The sequence below is a fragment of the Otolemur garnettii genome, unplaced genomic scaffold (genome assembly GCF_000181295.1).
Source record: "Otolemur garnettii isolate 467f Iridium unplaced genomic scaffold, OtoGar3 scaffold00250, whole genome shotgun sequence".
Lineage (NCBI taxonomy): Eukaryota > Metazoa > Chordata > Mammalia > Primates > Galagidae > Otolemur > Otolemur garnettii.
The window spans coordinates 238,361-260,105 of NW_003852645.1; the positions used below are offsets into that span (position 1 = coordinate 238,361).

A 21,745-nucleotide genomic window follows, 5' to 3' on the forward strand; every position below is an offset into this window, starting at 1 on the left:
GGAGGAGATGCATCTGGTACTCAAGTTGGTGGCTGCCTCGGGGGACGGCGGTCAGCAGGGAAGAAGGCAAAGTGTTCTCTAACATCATTTTTGACGTTTCGCTAGTTTCATTCTTAAAAAACATAAAAATATTAACATGCTGACAGTTATAAATTCGGGGCAATAGACACCTGCATCTGTTCCATTATTCTTCGTACTGTTCTCTGTTGCTATGACTTCTTCACAAATAAAAACGGAGGTGCCAGTCTGGATTTTACAAAGCCCTACCTCCCCTTCTAATCATAACTCTCCAGGAGTGCCTCCAATTGGGGTGACTATTTCTGGGAGAACATGCTTTAACATTTCCACGAATAAGTAAAGGGAAAGAGCTACAACCTGCCAAGCTTAACCAAGATGACATCACTAGAATTACAGAGCCATTAGTCCATGAAGAGGCACGAGCTGATGGTCACAGCAAGAGCCAGGCCCTGCCATGGGGTCACAGGGGGTCAGCTGCATCTTCCTCACTGCTCACAGGACAGAGAGAAAGGGGAATTAAGCTCGCCCTCTGCAGACGCCCCCAGGTCAGCATCCTGCACGTGCAGGGTACAGAGGCCTCTGCAGTGGGGCGGGGCAGAGCAGAGGTGTGGAGCCCTGCAGACAGCACAGCCTAGGGGGTGGTCCCATCCGGAAGTAGCAGGAGGTACTCCAGTACCTGGAGTCCTGGCACAGGGAAGGGCCCTATGGGGAGCCCTGATGGACACAGGGTGATCAGGTGTCAGGTAGGGCGTGAGTGGAGGCCCTGACGTGTTCTGTTTGTCTGTGCAGTGTTTTAAATATTGGGAAGTTTCGTGGAAATATCCAGCTGTGAAAGCTCAGCTGATCTAGGGACATCGGGCCAGGGGGCCAGTCCCACGTATTCACTGACTACCCCTCCCCACCTCTGGGGTGCTCTGACTGTGGGAGCCACTCACAGCGAGCTCACATTCAGAGGAGACCCCCTGGGCAGCAGGCTCACTATGGAGGTGAGTGGGGCAGAGGCGAGGCAGGTGGGAGGGGAATGAATGCAACAGGTGGACTTGGTGATGCCGAGAAGGGCATTGGAGCTGGTGCCCAGCAGCAGAGGCTGAGGGCTCAGTTTGAACCAGGGCTGATGTGCAGCCCAGGTCAGTGTGGCCATCAAGGTTTTGAAACGGGAAAATGCTGACTTGTCAGCCAGCCTCTCTCTCCAGCCCCTTCCTTAAGACCCCTGTGACTTGGCATCGAGACCTGCTCTACCCAAATGGTAACCTCTATGAGATCCCTGGCATTTCTGCTGAACTGGTTTGAAAGTCACCTGAGCTTTAAGAGACTTTGTTCTGACCAATCTGTGTGATGACAGCCATCATGGTCTGGAGAAGAAGCCTTGTCCAGCATGTCCCAGGCCCTACCCCACACCCAGATCATCCCCTGGGTGGCATATGGCGGGCCTGCTACCATCCCACACTGCATCCCCTCCCCCTCCTCCCCTGCCCTGCCCCTGTCCTGCAGCCCCCACACAGATGGTACCTGAAGTCCAGGAAGGCGCAATATAGGAAGACATGGTTGCTCCCATTGGTGGCCTCACTGTACTGCTTACGAGTCTGAAATGAAAGAATACAGACTTGGTCAGTGATGCAGCTGGAGTGGCCAGCCCCTCAGAGCTGATGTGGGATCCAGCCCTCGGCCCGTGACCTGGGGTTTCAATGTGCACAGCCACTGGCTTTCCATCCCCATCCCTATTGGTCCCACGACACCTGGTCCACCTCACTCCCTCCTCTCCTTTACTCATGCTAGTACATATCTGGGTATCCTCTACCCCAGGGCCTTTGCACTGGCTGCACCCTGAAGCATGTACCTCCCCAAAGACAACCTGGCTCCTCCCACCAGTTCTCTGCTCAAGTATGAGTCCTCAGAGAGCTCTTCACCATATCCTTCCCTCTCATTTATTTTTTCACAGTATGGATAACCATGTGGCATATTGTTTAATATATTCAAATATGTAGTTACAATAATATGAGAACATTTACTTATTTGCTCGCTTCCCTTCTAGAATGTACAATAACAAAAAACAGAGCTTTGTCTGTCTTACTCACTGCCACATCCCAGAATCTAATGAGTGGCTGGCAGACAGCAGGTGCTTACTTAATCGTCAGATGAATGGACAAAGGAATGAGTGAGTGAGCAGGACAATGAGGTCATGGGGACGCATGCTCTCCTGGGCTGCTCCTGGCCAACTTCGGGGCTCTGCAGTGGGCTATGCTCTGAACAAGATGCACAGACTCCAGCCGGCTGCAGCAGGAGGCTCCAGGGCAGGGACCCCCATGGGAAACCGGGGCTCCTGAGATTAATGGCATCTAGTTGATTCCCTGTCCATCAGTTAAGCACCTCAGGTCTGACTGCCCCACACTCTATCTTCCTCCCCACACTCGGCAGCCTCCTAACCTTCCTTTTCAGGCCAGTCAGTCCTCAGCTCTATGCAGGACAGAGCAACACGGTACCCAACTAGCACCATCCTAGGGCTCGAGCTCCTCCTTCCCCACTGGGGATGCCTGGACAGGCATCTCGGAGTGGCTGCAGGGCCAAAGGGCTCACTGTGATTTTCCTCATCTCAGTCTGGGAGCTCCTCCGAGCTCTTCAAAGTACTCATTATTACCAGTATTTTCACAAAATGGAATCTTCACTCTTTTTGCTGCCACTCCCTGGTATCCTAGGTTTATTTTAATATATTATGGAGTCTCTTAAAACTGCCTGGAAAGGACGTTTTCTCCTCTGTCTTCCCAAAGCTACAACACACTGTGGACTGGGTGCTCAGACACAGAAAGCCCTGTGCCCCCATCACCCCGAGCCACAGACAAGCAAACAGGGAACTGTAACCCCAAACCCATGAGCTTCGGTGAGGAGTGGTGCTGAGGCTTCCTTGGCCTCCAGGCTGCCCTGGAGCCAGACTCGCCTCTGTGTAGCATCATGTGAAATTTATTAACAGGCAGGTGCATCTGTGTGTTACTTGTGTAATTTAAAAGACATTCTTAAAGCCAAACAATGAATCAGGAAAGCCGGCAGCTGGACTCATACACATCGACGCAAGCACTGGAGGCTTTTCCAGGACCAAAGTGAGACTCCTTCCTTCCTGACCTCCAGGCCTGGGGAAGGAGCCTCTCCCCTGGGGTGGAGCAGAGGCTGGGGTGGCCTCCGGAAGCCCAGACACTTCGACTGCCCCTCTCAATCACTCTTCAAAGGAAATTCCAAACCCAGCCAGCACCACAACAAGCCAAGTGTGTGTGTGGTCGGAAGGGTGGGGAAAGCAGAGAGTGTTTACTTGGGTCTGGGGCCAAGGTCACACCCTGAAATGGGGACTCACCCTCCCTCATTGTCAGAAGTTCCATCGCAGGATCAGCTGCTGGGATGGGAAAAGCAAATTGCCTCCTTCTGTGTTTGGAATTCACAGCCGAACTAGAACAAAGGTGCTCAGCAAGTCTCCCTAAAAGGAGGCCTCCCTAGAACAAAGGTGCTCAGCAAGTCTCCCTAAAAGGAGGCCTCCCGAGTTTCCCAGAGCACAATTTGGGGTGGCCTGCAGGAGGCGCACTGCAGAGGACAGAGGTGAGTCATCTGTGCAGGGCCCACACTTCACAGGGAAATGCAGAAAGCTCCAGCAGCTGTGAGCCTCCCAGATGCCTGAGCCAGAGATAAAAGCCATTTCAATCAGGCCGGGGAATGCGACAGGAGAGAAAGGGAGGCGACCCCACCAGTGCAGTCTTCACTGAGGCTGGAGGAGGTGACACCCTTGAGCTTCCTGCTGAGTCCTCCAGCTGAGCTGTGCCCGAGGGAAGCTGGCTCTGCCCCAAGTGGCTTCATTTTCCACAGGACACACTTCACTTAAGTGTGTCTAAAGAGGAGTATTGCACATACCCTCAAGAATATCACCTATAGATCTGGTTCTCCCTTCAAAGCACCATAATGATTTTGCCATTGGGGGAGAAGCAGCTGAGGGTTATCACCTGCCACTCATAAGCAGGTGCACAAAAGTATCCCCTTCTGGGAGACGCACATGGAGAGAAGAGAGGAATATGGTATTTAATGATACCTTGTTAGCGTTCCTTATTTAGATATTTGCTTGCTTTTTATTTGAGTACTGTGGTCTAGATGTGCCCCCCTCCCCAGAAGTTCTTGTCTTAGACTCTTAACTCTCAGTGCAGCAGTGAGGGTGGGTGGGTTGTAAGGGTGCAGCACTCAAAATGGACTCATGCCATTAACATGGGTGTGTGTGAGTTAACGCTATCCTGGGTGGACACGAGCACAAGCCTAGCTGGCTCTTGCTGCCTTTCTCTCCTGCTCTTCCATCATGAGATGAAGCAGCATCCCACCATTGTCAGATGCAGATGCCTGATCTTAGACTTTGCAGGTTCCAGAACCATGAGCCTGCTTTTCTTCACAAACTGCCCAGTCTTAGGTATTCTGTTATAGCAACAGAAAATGGATGAAGGTCATTAGATAGTTTTATCTATAAATAACAAAGGGAGATACTTGACCATCATGGTCCCAGGCAAAAGAGAGATGGCACCATAGTCTTTAAATTTGATCCTAAGCGAATCAGTACAAGGGGCCAAAATACTCCATGTCCAGAGCAGTGGGCAGGCATGGGCAGATCTCAGTGGAAGGACAAGGGCAGCTATGTGTAGCCACCCTCATCTCCAGGCCAGCTCACCTCACGACAAGCCAGGGTTCAGGGCTTTGAACACCTGGGATGCCCCACCCTGAGGGAAAGTGGAATAACAGAAGGATTGGGAGGGAAGAGACCAGAAGAAACCTGAAACTGCCTCAGTTTCTTGGTGTTTTCCAATGTCTCCTGCTGCCTAGGAGGTTGCGACAGCCACAACCTGATGGGCCCTGAGATATCCCTGAGTCCTACTGTCCTCTGCCAAGGCCTTTACACTGGCAGGGCAAGATGGGATGTGGGCAACCCCCAAATCATGGAATCTGAGGACAGGCTGATGAGTAGGGCTACCCCAATGCTGAGGGTGAAAGGTTAGGCCAGGCATCACCATGGACCTATTGACCGGAGGGCAGGGGCTCACCAGGGCTTTGCCACTGTGACCCCTCCATACAAATTGTCTGCATGTGGGGCACAGAGGACACCCGTGGACGCTGTGCTTAAGCCCTAGAATGCCATATTCAGCCCAGGCTGCTTTGGAACCACAGTTACCCTTCTGCCTATGTGTGATAACATTATCCAGGACACCCCATGGATACTGAAACAGGCACCCCTGATCTCACCTCTCCAGCCTCCCAGGCCCACAAGCCAGCAGAGGACCCTTTAGCCTTAGGCGGCTTCAGTAGGCTCCATCCCATAATGGGATGAGTCCTGACCACAGGATGCACAAATGGCCCCCATGCAGTGCTGATATGTGCAGATCCTTATTTTCAGATTATGGAGCCATGCCTTTGTCCTACAGAGTCACCTCTCAACCTTCTGACCTGCTACTGTCTTCCTCACATATAGCCAAAGTCACTCAGTGGAAGGGCAGGCGCGTGCAAGACATCAGCAAGGGTGGCAGCCACCTGAGATGCAGCAGGGTCAGAGAGACCCACTGACCCCCTTATTCAAGACCCTCCGGGAAATGTGGTGTTTGTAAAACTTCAAGGACTCAAGTTTTCTGCTCATTCATCGGCAATGTGGGACTCTGTGGTCTGGAGACAGGGTCACCCTCCAGCATGAATTAAGCTCAAAACCGTGTCCCTTCACAGTTCTCCAAGTCCCACTGTCCTCTGCTGAGCCCCAGGAATCTAGTTGGGGATAAGGGGACCCTGCAGACTCTTGACCCTCCCCTCCAGCTCACACAGAGGTCTGATGGTGGGGGAGAGAAACAAGCAGAGAGGAAATTGCTGTGATGTTTCAAAATCCAAAGAAAAAAACAAACTGAAACTGCATGGGGATCTGGAATTACAACGGCCTGCTCACAATTGAGCAGATAGCATGTTCGAATCCCTGCCCAGGTAACACCTGGTCACAAGGCTCTCGGTAGAAAGTGGGCAATGTGAGCCAGACCAGATCCCACGCACTGACCTGTGGGCTTGGCATTTAGCAGCCATGATGTCTTGAGAAACCTGCAGGAAGGCGGAGCATGAACCAAAGACCATGAGAGCCAGAAAGAAGGCACCAACATGTGGAGGACAGGGTGGACGTGGGTCATCCTGTCCATGGAGGCGGGTCAGGACTGCCCTACAAGGCCACTCCTGGGTGCACCAGGAGCTCTTGGGAGCCTCCCCTGCCCAACTATCTCCACCTGAAGGCTGAGTCCTGCACCCACAGGTGGTGAACCTCTTCCCTGTAGCAGCAGCAGCCAGTCCCTTGAGGCTAAGGGAGCTGTGGCCGAAAGCCCCAAGAACCAAGAGGGAGGCTCGGGGAGGCTCTTCAGGGCAGTGTCCTCTCCACGTGGTGCTATTGTCAGTCTTCAGAACAGCGCTGCAGGCAGACACTGCAAGCTTCTGCTTGTGGCTTCGCCTCTCTGGGGACAGACGCTGCCTTTCCTCATCACAAGGGTGGGTGAAGCCCTGATTGGTCATTAGGCCCGTGGTTATAGAAGGCAAGGGACTCTGGCCACCGAACAGCACTGAGGCAATGTTTACTTTTTAATATATGCAATAATGAACAATAACATCTTTATTTTCACTCAGCCCATTCAAAATATTTTATATTGTTATCTCATAGAGCCTCTGCTTTTTGTGCTGAGTACAAAAAGTAACATAAAAATGAGAAATAATGTATTTCTAAGACCTTAGACTTTGTCTCCTTTCCATGCCCTCTCCTTGATGCAACGCTCCCCTTATCTTTCCGATAAACCACCTTTCTGCTCCAGAGAACCAGCGTCAGTGTCTGTTGCTGACATCTAAAGTCCCCAACACCCACCCCGTGGCCGCTGAAGTCCCCACTAAGACCCCATGTGTGAGTTCCCCATGGTGCTCAGGCAATGGGTAACTTTTTCCCAGCACTCGCTCCATGCCTGCTCCTGTCCTAAATGTTTTACATGAATTTGATCCCATAGCACCCTGTCACTTGTTACACCCCTGCCTCACTTTACAAAAAGAGCCAGGAAGCCACACTGTGGTTAGAGGGACTCACCCCACAATTCAGGATTCAAGTCCAGATGTCCTGATTCCAGAGCTGACCCTGAACACCACATTACTCAAGAAGTGTGTGTTATACCTGAATTTTACCTGCCTTTTCATTGTCCTGGGGTCTGAATTTTCCCAGAATGGCTGTGGGCTCCCCACCCCTTGCACATCAGGGACCTGTGCATGGCTGTGCACTCAGATGCCCCTGACTCCAGTGACCAGCTGGGCCCCCCACTCTGTCAGCTCTAGGAGCTGCAGGGTGGGTGGGATGCCCGGCCCAGAATCCACATGCCTCCCAGAGCACGGAAGTCCTCAGCACTAAAGCATCCAAACTCCATCCTGTGACATTCATCAGGAGCAAAAATAAATGGCAGAACAGAAAATCCACGCAGGTGCTGTCCCCAGAATGTACAAGTTTTCCCGGCAATCTCGCTCATGTCAGTGCTGGAGTCAGCCAAGAAAAGCAACACCTATAAACACCTATAAAAGTGTGACAGCTTTTCACTTTGGCTTCTGGACTGTGGCTATTGGAAATCTCGCCCAGCACTTAGAGTTTTGGTTTTCTTCCCTTTGTTCTTCTCGTCATGAAATTGGCCAAAGTGTTTAAGTCCAAGAGAGCCAATCCATTAATTATCCTTTTATTTATATGGTTCTAACTGGCCTCTATCCAAGAAGAATTGGGGATGACTTACAGAAACAAGAGAAAAGCATTACCAACGGCTGTGTGTCTTTAAATTTTCAAGAGAAATAGAGATGCCATGGCTTTTACTGTGACAATAGTCAGGGATGCAAAGGGACCTGTGTGTGGAATTTGTCTAAACTGGGCACAGAGCCAAATGGCCTCAGCCAAATGGCCCTTCTCCATATCAGAAAAGTCATCACAACACCACTGTCCATAGTGGCCAAGCTCACTTGGACACTTCTCTCCCCACCTCACACCTTCTCTCCCCACTCCTCACTTGGCAGGTGAAATTAATGTTCCTTCATCCCTAACAGAACAGCTGAAGTTTAATGCTCTGTTTAATGTCAGGCCAAAGAAATCCAGAGGCAGGGAGAGGAACCCCAGATGCTCACAGTTGATAATTAAAACACCAACTGATTAGATACAGTAGTCCTCTGGTTCTGTCTTTCAATGCGCGCAGTCACTAAAGCCAGTGAACGAGGTTTTCTGGAACAGAGCAGACCCTGACGGCCCAAAGTCACTGGGCTTCATGCAGCACCAGCTCCCTCTGTCCATCAGTAGCTCAGGATTCCCACAGTATTCGGGAACCAGCCCAGGTCCCTGTGGTGACTCCTCTGGCAACTTCAGGAAAGTGGCTGTGGTATTTACGGGTTGGCAGGGCCTCACCGCAATCTCCCTCCAAATGGATTACAGACTAGATCAGAAATAGAAAGGAGGAGGGGACAGCATGGGTCTCCCCAGGAGGGCAGCCCCTCATCTGCTCTGGCAGTCTCTGCTCAAACTGGATCCAGAGGTGGCCCCAGGAGGTACTTCCCTGAGCGCCCGCAGACTCTGATGCTTCACTGATGCTCACTTGGCCTACATGCATTTTCCTGTTCTTTCTCACCAGCGAAGCTAGCTCTGCTCAAGGTGGCAGTGTGCCCAGCTGGAAAACTCCAAAATCTACATCTCAAGACTGGGGCTCTCTCGGTTCTCAACCTTCCTAATGGCGCAATGTATTTTCATTGTTATAAAGGGGTTGAAAACTGCTTGTCTAGAAGCATCCATGCAACATCTCCACTGGGATGTTCACAGGCCTTTAAACCTAACAGGTCCAACACATGGCTCCTGCCCTTACTCCTGACACTGGAGCTGCCTGTACCCTTGCCCGTATCAGTTAATGTCCTATTTTCTGAGCAGCCAAATCTTGGAGACACCCCATGTTGACAATGTCAGCAAGTCTTGATGGCAGATCGGAACGTAACCTGCCTCCGGACTCCCCCCACCATCCTGAGCAGGGCTCCTCCCCACAGCACAAGGTCTGTGAACACCTAGTCAGTCTCCCAGTCTCTGTGCTCAGATGCTCTGGTGGCTCCCACGTCACACAGGGAGAGCCAAAGCCCTCAGCATCACTTTTAGACCTATGTCTGAGATCTAATAAAGACAGGATCAACCTGCCCGTCAGAAACAACTGAACACAAGGAGTTTGTTCAGGACACTGGACAACAGGTGTTGATGGGGGACAGGTGAGCTCAGAGACAGAACCCAATTCCAGCCTTGAGAAATTTTGCAAACCGTGGAGTAGGGAAGGGAAATACAGGCAGGACTCAGCAAAGTCCCCAGAACTTAGATGTCTAAGGGCAGAAGACCAGAGAGGAAAGAGCCACCTAGAGGGGGGCTCTAAGGTCTGCAGAGGGTCCCCTTGAGCTCTGGGCACCAAGAGGATCAGTGCATGTGGTGAGGAGCCTTCCTGGTGAAGGAAAGAGCAGCCCGAGAGGAGCACAGGGGACTGTGGTTGGAGCCTATCCGGGCAGGAGCAACCCAAGCCCAGCAGGGTGGGAAGTCTTAGATCCACAGAGCAATGGCGGGGTACTGAGAAGCATCCTGGCTCAGCAGGGGAGTGAAAACTGGCTTAGCCTGACAACTGACAGCCTCACAAAATGACAGTGCTGAGTGAAAAATGCCCAACAAAAAAACACACTGTACAATTCCATGTCCCTAAAGTTCTAGAAAATGCAAATTAGTCCACAGGGGAAAGAACAAGGACTAGCAGTTGTCTCAGGATGGGGGCAGCTGGGAGGCAGGAAGGACAGGAAAGGATTATAATCAGAGCCAGGAAACCCCAGGTTGTGTGCACGGTCAGCGTTATGTTCACCACAGTGATGGTTTTGCTGGTCTATACATTGAACACTTTAAATGAGTGCAGTTTACTTTTTTGCCTTAATAAATATGTTTTGTTGTTTTCCAGTGAGCCACTGGAGTAGTCTGGGCTGGGGACTCCCTGCAGGTTGGGCTGCTGTGGGCCCGGAGTGGGTGGGACAGGGCAGGAGATGGGGACTAGGAGGGCGGCAAGCATGGATGGCAGACATACTCTGCTCAGCAGAAACCAGGAAATACAAGTTAAATCCTCAACCAGATACCCCTGCACACTGACGAGACTGGTGGAATTTCATCTAGCAACATTCATGAGCAAAACTGAAACTTTTCTTACCATGTGACCCAGCCCCTGCTCCCCAGTCCCCACATTAAACCGGATAAATAACCATCCATGGAATAGTGGCTAACTTTACTTGGTGTGGCCACGAAACACTGGTACCCTGCCATCTTGGATACTTTTTTATTTAGCTGATTTTTGGAGATGTATCCATGTTGATTAGTGATGTTCTAATTCATTTAATTTGACTGCAGTTACAGAAAGTCTAAAAATGTCTAAAATTCTCAAAACCAATCTTGCTTATGAGGTTATCATGGGGTGATGGCCAATTACTTCTAAAATGATCACTTGTCAGTCCCAGGCTGCAAGAATCATTTTGGGTCCTTTCCAGATCACTGCGTTTGCTTTTGTGGAAAAGCTCTTACTTGAAGTATGTGTGTTTGCCTTATTTGGCAGAGCACTTTAGCAGAAGTAACCAGCCTTGAACAAACAAAAAACGGTTTCCTAGGAAAATCTAAAGCATCACATGCCAGGCATGTGCCTATGAAGAGATGTCAGAGATAGGAGACAGGACACGACAGCGTGGAGGGCCCGGGCCAACTTTTGTTCCGTCTTAGAGTGGCAGGTGCCAACTCCACAGACACCGTCTAAGAAAGAACAAGGGGAAAGACTGGAAGTGATGCTTTGGGAAACTGGTACAGCACTGGGAGCTCCTGGGGCCCAGATCTGACAGAAAATGCCCAGGCATTGTGCAAAAGTGGACTCCGGCCCTGCTGCACCATGCAGCGAGCTCCTGGTTTCCAGGCCCAAAGAATCCCACAGATGTGCTCTGAGCAGTAAACTGGGGCGGAGGCACCCTGGGCCTGGCTCCTGGGTGCACTTGGCCTGCTGCTTCCTGTCCTCTGTGAGGGGAGAGGCAGGAATGGCTACACCACAGACGAGTACAATTGTCATGGCTCACACTTGCTTCCTCCCTGGGCACTCACCTTCAAAATCACCATGGTTCCCAAGGAGCTCATGAAACAAGTCAACATTGCAAAGCCTTTGAGAAGGGACGAGGTCCTAGATGTTGAATGTGTGGGTCTCCTTCCCAGACCTCTGTCACTTTAGTCCTGACTCAGTTTGCTAGTAGGCTCTTTATCCCCCGCCCCTGATCACAGACAACCCCACCTTACCCAGGTCTGGCTAATCAATGTGTTTTGATTGCTCATCTCTGGAAGAGGGAAACCATTCAGCAAATCCTTGCTCCCCGTTATACCCCAGGAGAGCCCTGGAATCTGACTGTTAATTCCTTCATGAACAGGAAATGGGAGCAGTAAAGCTGCCCCCAGGGGGGTTTAGCCAAAATCAGAGCTGTGCGTTGAAAAGCTCACTTCAGGCCAAATTCAGGAATAGATGAGAAGAGAAATGAATATGAAGTGACCAAGGTCAGAGTGAAATGGCAGGAAATGGCCGATGCCCACCACACCAGCCTCAGGGCTGGACTCAGCAGGGGTCTCAGAGTCCTCCCTGCTGGGGCCCCTGCTCCAATGCCAGACAGCAGAGAAGGGGCTCCTGCCTGGGGCAGCTCCTCACCTGATCATTTGTCTTTCCTGGCCTATTAAAGGGGTGTTCTGGATAGACAGACCCCAGGAGGGTCTGGAAATTCTCAGATTAGAGCTTGCTGTGCAGGATTAGGATGAGTCAAATTTTAGTTCGAGCAATTCTAGAATACACAGCCCATCCTAACTACAAACACCACAGGTAGGTCCTGATGAGGAATCTCACTAATGGTGATGATGCCAGTGATGACAGTGATGATCTCTGTTCAAAAGACAGGATAGCCTGTTATGTAATGGGCCACCAACAGACAACAAGGGAAGTGTTGTTCCAGCTCAGACATGCCAAGTCCTCAGCTTCCTGAACACAACCCTGGAACCCTAGGGAGCCAAAGCTTGCTCCAGACACTTTACAAACGAAGCATTTCTGCCAGTTTCACAGGGACAGGACCAGGCCGAAGCAGAGGAAAATGTTTCCTTGAGCTCCTCAGGGTGATACATGTCAGCCACAATGATCCCACGTGTCCAGGCCTCCCCTGCTCAGTTCAGATCTTCTCCTCTCACCCCACTCCAGTCAGAAATGGCAACTTTGGCTGCCCTGAGTCTCCCTACTGACCCCAAGCAGTGCAGGAGCAGCCAGTCCTCTTGGGCAACATGGTGCTTCCTCTCGTACTATGAAAGCAGTTCCTGTAGGCCCCACCCAAGATCCCTGAGCTTCTCTCATGAGGCAGCCCACCTAGCTGTCCCTACACATGAGGAGACACAAGCACCTGTCAGGGGTCATGGTTACATCCTGGCTAATCACCAATCCTGCTAATCAACACACAACAGGACATGATCACACGGCCCTTCTGAGACATAAGACTGGGGTGGTCGGTGGATGAACGCTTCAGTTTAGTGGCATATGCACTCTAAAGCAGATCAGAAAAGGATATAGTGAGCATTCCACTCCCAGAATTTGTCTCTGATTGCTTGGCATGAGAGAAAGGTAGGTATGTAGGCTGGACAGAAGTTTACCAACAGAAAGAGCCTGACAGGCACAAATGGGCAGAAACCAGAGGGTGGGGTGTGGACGACCTGCTGTGCTGGGCCCACCATCTCTCCCTGTGGAGGGCCAGCAAGTGCCACCCAGCCTGCTGCATGCAGGCCACATGGTCCCACATAACCTTGTGCTCAGACAGTACCCAGAGACATCAGGGACCACAGCCATAGGGCTAACCCGGACCTTGGACAGAGCAAGAATTTGGCCCAGTGGGCTCAGCTCCAGAGCTGCCCTCTGACTATACTGAGCATGTAAAGGGTTGTCTATTCTCCAATTCCCTACACCTTCTCTCCCCTCCCTGGAAGCCCCTTCTTTTTCTTGTTCTCTCTTTCTCTCTTCTTTCTTTCTTCTTGCCCACCTCCTCTTGCCCTGAATGTCAGGAAAAACCATAGCCCATCGGAAGCTGAATTGGCAGCCAGACAAAAATCCACTCCCCTGTAGTCTCAAGACAGGGGAGGGCGAGGTCTTCCAACCTAGCCTCATGGGACAGACACAGATCCCTGAGTGTGGGTTTGTCCTCACAGGGCACGAGAAGGCCACGCTAACATCTAAAAATGACCCCTGCCCTGCCCGCAAATGAGTAATGGTTTCTCAGAAGACAACAGTCTCTTACGTGAACTATAAAAAGTTACTGGATCAACAACCTATTATCATCATGGAATAAATTACTGATCTGGACGTCAGCTGGGATGGTGCCTGGTTGGGCCCTCCACCCTGCAACTCCAAGGAGCTCCAAGTCCCTGGGAGCTCCCTCTGTGGCCATTCCCCTAGTGGGGGCTGTGGGTCCAAGCTGGGAGGGGCATGCAGGCCTCTCTGCACATCTGGTGGCCTTACAACTGTAGCAGCTGAGGACCAGGCAGAGGCAGGAGGGTGGGCGAGCACCCAGGCCAGCTGCGGGGTGTGCTGAAAGGAAGCACACTCGCCAGGAAAGGAGAATGGGGAGACGGCCCAGGGCCCCCACCCACTGCACCACCTATTGCCCCACTCACAGGCTCAGAAAGGCTGCTGCCCCAGGCTGACCCCATGCTCAGCCTCCCATCCAGAAAGCAGGGCTTGCCAGCCTGTGTGCCATGGAGTGGCTAGACAGAACTCCAGGACAAATGGACACCTGACCACCTAGGAAGACCACAGCCCTTGCAGCTGGACACTGCTGCTAGTGAAATGTTGGGGCACAGGCTGAGGAGAGGCCCCAGGAGCCTCCTTCAAAGGAGATGGTGCTCTGCCTGCCATGTTCCCTACATGGGATGGGGGTCAGAGGTCCCCATGGCTTCCTCCTGCAGGGTGGGGATGGTTTGTCTGCAGACGCTCACTGAGAGAAACAGGCCACCGTGTGGGCCACTGTCCTTCAGGGGTGGCTATAGACAGTTATATTTCTAGCAAGGCCAAACTCCCCCCTCCCCAGCTGACTCATGGTCTTTCAAGAAGCCCTTGCCCTGACACCCAGAGCCATGCATAGGGCGCAGTGTCCCTGTGCTGATGCTGCTGGCTGAATCCTATCTGGAAGGGCTACAGGGACAGATGAGAATTCCTGTCCTAAGGCCAGCACAGGAGCATCTGCACACAGCAGCCCCACCCTGCCCACCTAGGCCACTCCTGCCAGGCCTGATCAGACCCTTGCAAGAGTGGGAAGGCGTAGACAATGGGCATGGGCTGTTACTCCAGGGACAGAGGCCGTGGGGCTGAACAGTGGGAGAGGTGCTGATAGGTTCAGGGTCTCCAGCCATAGGCTGCATCCCTCAGCTAAGGACAGAACTGGTCATGCTGAGGGCTGTGGCTCCAGCAGGGCTCACCCCATCCTTGATGGGCACTGTCCTCCTTGTCCCTGAGGTGCTGTCCACCAACCCAGAGAGCAGGAGCCCTGAGGAAGTACCTTGGCCCATGTCCCCAGAGGCCAAGTGGGTCAGAGCAGGAGCAGATGCCCCAGCCATAGTGCAGGGAAACAGTTGTTCTCCAGGAGAGTGCGGGAGGAGTGCTGACTAAGGAGGAGGCTTTACCCCCGCGATCCCCAGGCTCCCATGCATGCAGTGAGAAGGGCATCCCCGGGCTCCCGTGCATGCAGTGAGAAGGGCATCCCCGGGCTCCCGTGCATGCAGTGAGAAGGGCATCCCCGGGCTCCCGTGCATGCAGTGAGAAGGGCATCCTCTCACTGGTGCTACTGTTGCCAATGTGGGAACAATCATGAAGTCATCCTCTGGAACAAGTCGTTGAAGGAGGGCAGTGTAGTCCAGGGGCAGAGACCTCAGGGGCCAGGCAGAGGGAGGAGGGCAGTAAGGTCCAGACACACTGTGGATCATGACAGATGGACTGCAGTCCAAGGTCACCTCTGAGAAACTCAGGCTACAGGCTGAGCGCCCGTGTTTAACCGCATGCACTGGCCGCTCCTGCTCTGTACACACCAGCTCACTTAAAGCGATGAGCTTTTAGACAAGTGTGTTAAATTACAGGTCTTTTCTGTGTGTTCTCATTGTAATGGTGGCATGCCACAGGTGCCACATCCTAAATCACACGGCACCCAAGCTACAGGTGCACAGGCCACAGGGAAAGGAGTGAGTTCACTGTTCTCAAGATGTGGCTGACACCACACCTGCTCCAGTGTGTGGCTGAAGGGGCCCAGGGCCCTGCCCTGTGGGAAGAGAGCAATGCAGCCTCAAGACCCTATGCCTAGCACATCAGCCGAGGAAAGCAGCTGGACGCAGGAGGTCACTTTCACAGGGGGCCCAGGAGGGAGGGCCTGCCCACCCCACAGGCGGCTACTAGAGTGCAGAGTCTACACACCACACAGCCTGAGACTGAGGTACTGTGAGCTTCAAGAGGCTTCCTGGGGGTCCCTAACTGGCCTCTGTGTTAGGCAGACATGGTGCCCAACCTTGGCCAAAGGTGTCCATGAACTGAACCCCACAGCCTGCAAGTGTCACTTCTCAAGCAAAAGGAACTTCTCTGGTATAATTAAATTAAATATCTTGGTACAGGAGGATGCCCCTGCATGATCCATGTGAACCCAACCCAATCAGAGGGTCCTGGAGTGAGGACCAGGGGTAGGGGTATAAGCAGGGGGCACAGAGACAGAGAGAGTGTGGACGATTTGTAGTCATTTTTTCTAGGATGAGTTCTTGAACTTAATTGCCCAACCTCATATAACCAACAAATGACTAAATATACAAAACTCCTTAAAAAATCAGTAAAGAAGAAAGCAGAAAACTTAATATAAAAACAGGCATAAAATTTGAATGGCACAGAGCTTTTACAAAGGATATCCTAACATCCAACAATAAACAGGCCATTGATGCCATTACGGAAAAAGAAACAAATGTGGGGAGGCAGGCAGTGTCCCCCACTGGACACTATCGTCTCCTGCTCTGATGAGGGGAATGTAAACCAGTGGCCCCTGTGGAAACACTATTTGGCATAAATCTACCAAAGTTGAACATACTCACACCCCTTGACCGGTCACCCCACTCCTGGGCATGTGATGGAAGGAAAAACGTTCATTCCTACATTCACCAAAATATATGACACCCTAGAATGTTCCAGCAGTGCTGTTTATCATGAGCCCAAAGGGCTAGACGGGGCAATGTCTGGGACAGGTATTCTGGGATTGTGGCCACATCTGCCTTCTGATCTGAAGGTGAGTTCATGAGGATGTCCACTCAGTGAAAGCTGTGGTACTGTACACCTGTGTGTGTACTTTTCTGTAAGTATGTTGTATTTCAACAAAACATACTTTAAAACATGGCAAGGAAAAGATGAGAACAGTCTGATCTCTGAGCCCTGACTTCTGAATGTAGGAGTCTACAATTCTGCTTGGTCTCTTCATAAGCAAACACGATATGGCTTAAACTTCCAAACTAAATTTTAAAATGAGGAATGCATGTGTGGATGTTTGACTGAGCAGTTCCACTTCTAAGAAGTCATTGTAAAGAGATGAGGGAGCAAGGAAGCAGAAGGCTGGGCACAGGCCGCAAGTGGGGATGCAGACTGGGGCCAATCAGACGGGTGACAACAGCAAGATGCAGGGGAGAATGATGTGGCCAGGAAGGGTGTTGTAGGGTTTATAGTTATTGGCTTGGTGACTTCAGTGACAAAGAAACTATCTCTCAAAGACATTACAACAGGCACTTTGGGAGGAGGAAGAACTCTGTCTCACTGGGGAGGGAAAGCATAGTAAGACCAGCCAGCCCTCTGGGGAGTGTCAGGAGAGGTGGGGAGCCAGGACATTCTGGGGCCCCACCCAACCTACAGCTGCACCATACCCACACAGCACCCTTGGTACAACCCCCTGCCTGCAGATGCAAGCCCCAGATGCAAGGTCAGAACACAGACTGGGTTCATCACTTTCCCACCTCCATTGGTACCCTGCAGCTGAGGGCCCAGATTAGCAGACAAAACCCACATACTGGGAAATGGAGGGCCCCTGCCTGGGGCCCTGGAGGGATTGCTGCAGTCCAATGGGCAGGGATGGGGGTGCAAGTGCTCTCTCCCCACCCCTGGGGTTAACCAAGTACCTACTTACGAGCCTCTAGGGTTCCCCCTGCAACCAAGAATACTCCCCTCCTCTATGCCAAGAAAAGAAACCACCCCAGCCTCAGGCCTCAAGTACTTGCTATAGAAAAATTCCCACGACCTCCAGGCCATGTTTTGCCCACAAAGACATGGGGGACAAACAGGCTGACAGCCGGCTCTCTCCCAAGTCTGCCTCGTCTCGCAGGCCCGTCAGGGAGCACAGACTGCCATGGAAAATGTTCCCATCAGACAAGTCGTTTCAATCCAGAAAGGCATGCCTCCCAAACGTCCTCAGAAATATAAAAGCAACCTTCATCAGAAAAACCCCCAAAACCCTAGAGAACACTTGGCGAAGACAAGCCTTAATTACCATCCTCTTCTGGTATGATAAAAATTCTTCTCTGCCGCTCTTCAAGACGAGATTCCTTATTCAAACACTTTCCTTTTTTAAAAATAACTACAGTAACCAGCCATTAAAACAGCAACTGCATTTTAATCCACCCTTTCTTTTTCTCTGGTTTTCAAACTAGCAGCTTTCTTACTTCACAGAAGACAAAAATGCCGTCTTCTGCAAAACCTCCATCCATGGCACCAAGGCAGAGCCTGTAATTCTCTGCAGTGGGAGGGAAGCGAGGCTTCTGCAGCACGGACCCCCGACCCTCGTACCCACCTCTGCCTGCGGCAGCTTCACACCATGAGAAACAGCCCGAAGACTGCCCGAGCCTTCTCAGAGCTCTCTGCTTCCTGAGTCTGCAGGCCTGAGAAATACACATGGATCCTATATATACACACAGCCATGGTGTCCTTAAAATGTGTACATGCGGCCATGCATTGCCTAACGATATGTTCTTTAGAACGTGTCATTAGACAATTCCCTCATGTGAAAATGCCACACAGTGCACGTAAACAAGACAGGTTGGCACAGCACCCTCACACTAGCTGGGGTGGTGCAACTTGTCACCCCTAGGATAAACATCTGTGCAGCAGGTGACTGTACTGAAAGCTGCGGGCAACAGTAACACAATGGTAAGTATTTGTGTGTCCAAACATCTAAACATGGAAAAGATGCAATGAAAATACTATATTATAATCATGTGGGACCCCCCACGGTATATGGAGTTTGTCGCTGACCAAAACGTCACTACTCAGCTCAGTGCCCATAGCACAGTGGTTATAGCGCCAGCCACATGCACCGAGGCTGGTGGGTTTGAGCCTGGCCCAGGCCAGCTAACCAACAATAACGACTGCTACAAGAAAATAGCCAAGCATTGTGGTGGGCACCTGTAGTCCCAGCTACTTGGGAGGCTGAGGCAAGAGAATCATTTAAGCCCAAGAGTTGGAGGTTGCTGTGAGCTGTGATACCATGGCACTCTCCCGAGGGAAACAAAGTGAGACTCTGTCTCAAAAGGAAAAAAAAAAGTCACTACTCGGCACATGAATATATGTTTTCAAAATGCATGGCCATGCTAGACTCGGTTGGCTGCAGTACCAAGCCCTGGTGGCTTTAGCACCATGAGAAGCCACCCTTGACTTCCTTCTGCCAGGCCCCAGCCCTTCTTGCAGGCCTCTGCCCCTGATGTCACAGGGAACATCCCAGCCAGCAGGGCCACCCCTCTTGTTTCCAGCACTGGCTCCTTCCCAGGCTCTGCAGGGGGCAGGAAGGCACTCTTACCTGGAGTGGTTGATTCTAGACTTGGCTGCTCCTAAAATCATGACTCGGATCACCCAGATGACAACCCGGGGTATGCATCTGGAAGCTCTATGCCCAGTTATCTCATCAGCAGAGACTGACGATCTCTTCTCTGCTGTGTCACTTCATTGCCCCCAACAACCAGGGGGACTCGAAATAAGGGGAGGAAGAAGGCAGCCTGGGGTGAGATCCATTTGCAAACAGACACAGACTTTTCAGCTCTCAGGACAGTGGCTGCGCCCCCCACGGTGGGGGCATGCAGGTGCACAAGGTTGTTCACTGCAACAAATCATTTATAGCGACCAGTGGGAACAATTTGTGTGCCTGTGAGCAGGAAAGAGCAGGAGTGAACCAGGTGCCAGCTGGATAAACCCACGTGGTGGAGCAGCACCAACTGTGGGGCGGCAGAATGACCTCTACGGCTCGTTTAGGGCAATTTCCAGGACCCACCAGCCTGCACAGAAGAGGGATGCACACGCATCACAGACAGCGTAGATCCCGCTTAGGACCCATAGTGATGTCGCTCACATCAGATAAACCTGTAATTGAAAACAACCAGCATGGGGGACCCACGGTGGAATACAAACAACAAATGGCTCTGGCTGCCTCGCAAGTAAATGGTAGGACCACACCGAAGGGAGCGGAGAAAGAAAGAACCAAGCGATGTGACTTTGGGAAGTGCTATTTAAAATGTGTGGTGTAAAAGCAGAGAATGTGAAAAATGCTACCCTCTATTCAGTAAATTCATTTCCCGCAGGGCTCTAGGTTGTCGATTGTGAAGTGATTTCATGTGTGCACTGTCTTTAAACAAGTAAGACCCGTGAGAACAATGAGAGACGGGTTTCTAACTTTGGGAGAAGGAAGGACATATGAGAAAAGGCTAAAATGAAACCTGTGGTCTTAGACTGGACAGAATTAAATTATGTTTGTTTGTTTCTTTGTTTTTGAGACAGGGCTGTGCCCTATCATCCAGGCTGGAGTACACTGGCATCAGCCTAGCTCACTGCAACCTCCAACTCTTGGGCTCAAGTGATGCTCCTGCCATGGCCTCCTGAGTAGCTGGGACTATAGGGGCCTGCCACAACACCTTGCTAATTTTCCTATTTTTTTATAGAGACAGGGTCTTATTATGGTGCCCAGGCTGGTCTTGAACTCCTGGGCTCGATTAATTCTCATAGCTTATAGGCGTGATCCACCATCCCTAGTCTGAAATTACAGATTTTAACACACAGAGACACACACACAAACTCACACACGTGCACAAGCACACATAGAGAGATATAGATAAATGCAGATGCAAGTGTGTGCTGCTGGGAACATTCATACATGTATCTCTCAGCTCAGTTCACTGTGTCACTCCAGTAGAAATGAGACATCCAATCCCAGATCCTGGTTTCCAAATACCATTCTTCAATAGGATGAACCCAGGCTCTGTGCTGAAATGGCTGAGTCCATAAGCCTAGGATATCTTACTGTCAGAAAGTAAGGATGGACTCAAAAATGTGGGGGGGGGGTACAAAAGGGACATGGGAACCAAGTGGACAAAGCCCCCAAGGGTTCACAGCTGGGACAATGTGAACAGTGGAATAAATAAGAGCAGCACTGGACCATGACCTATGGAATAAAGTAAAATCCGTGAGTCACTGCAACAAAAATAATGCTTGAATGGATAAATAACAGTTTGTTCTTGTGAAGAATTGTAGTTAATGAATGCAGAGGGGAATGAAAGGAACGGAATGTCACCATCAGGAGAACACGCAGCAATCACTTTTGCAGCTGCAGGCTAGTGCAGAGAGATCAGTGCAGAAAGATGAGATAAAGGACGTGTGTGTGATTTCATGGTGTCTCCCTCACCAAGATACTTATTACTGGCAAAGGGCAAAACAATAACTTGATGGTGGGCAAACCCAGCTGATCCCACTTAACCAAGTGACTCATTCGAATCTCACCAGAAATAATAAACCCCCACTCCCTGTGCTGCCCGTGCCGAGGGCTAAAATTCATCTGTTGACGTCCTAACCCTCAGGACCTCAGAACGCGCCTGTACGTGGAGACAGGGCCTTTGAAGGGGCGACTAGGTTAGGATGAGGTCACTGGGTGGGGCCTAATCTAATCTGACAGTATCCTCTTGAGAAGAGGAGATTAGAGACAGGCGTTCATGGCAGGGGGGACACCCCTGTGAGGTCACAGGGAGGAGACCGTGTCTGCAAGCCAAGGAGAGAACCCGTAGGGAAAACCAATCCTGCTAACATAGAGATCTTGGACCTCTGGCCCCCAGAACTGTGAGAAAATTAATTTCTGTTGTTGTGGCAGCGGCAGGCAGACTACCCTGGCCTGACCATGTCATCGGAAAGGCACAATCTCACTTCTGTGGCTTTCCCTTCAAAGAAGGTCAACCTCATCGCAGCTGGGAGAAAACATCTGACGATCCCAAATTGAGGGGCATTCTACAAAATAACGGGCCTGCAGTCTCCAGAAGTGTCAAGGCCACAGGAGACAAAGAGAAGCTGACGAACCATCACCAACTGAGGTTGCTTAGGAGATGTGACAACCAAGGACTCCTTGAGAGCATGGATCAGCTCCTGGAACAGAAAAAGCCCCGAGTGGGAGAACCCACATGGTGCAACACGGCTGGAGGTCAGTTAGTGCCATCATCAGTTTCCTGGTTTCAATTACTGTGCTCTAAATCACTATCATTAGGGAATATCGGTAAACGGTACGTAGGAACTCTGTACTATTTTTGCAATTTTTCTCTAAGTTTAAAACCTCT

At 51.2% G+C, this 21,745-nt stretch overlaps 1 protein-coding gene across 2 annotated transcripts in view; it reads right to left on the minus strand.

Moving 5' to 3' along the window:
• The window catches only part of ADGRD1 (adhesion G protein-coupled receptor D1), a 120,994-nt gene that overhangs the window by 50,165 nt on the left and 49,084 nt on the right, over window positions 1-21,745 (minus strand). For both annotated transcript variants that reach the window (XM_003802596.3, XM_023508488.1), the window contains one exon: window positions 1,528-1,601. In XM_003802596.3, coding sequence (XP_003802644.1) covers window positions 1,528-1,601 — 74 coding nt within the window. The remainder of the gene's footprint in view (window positions 1-1,527; window positions 1,602-21,745) is intronic.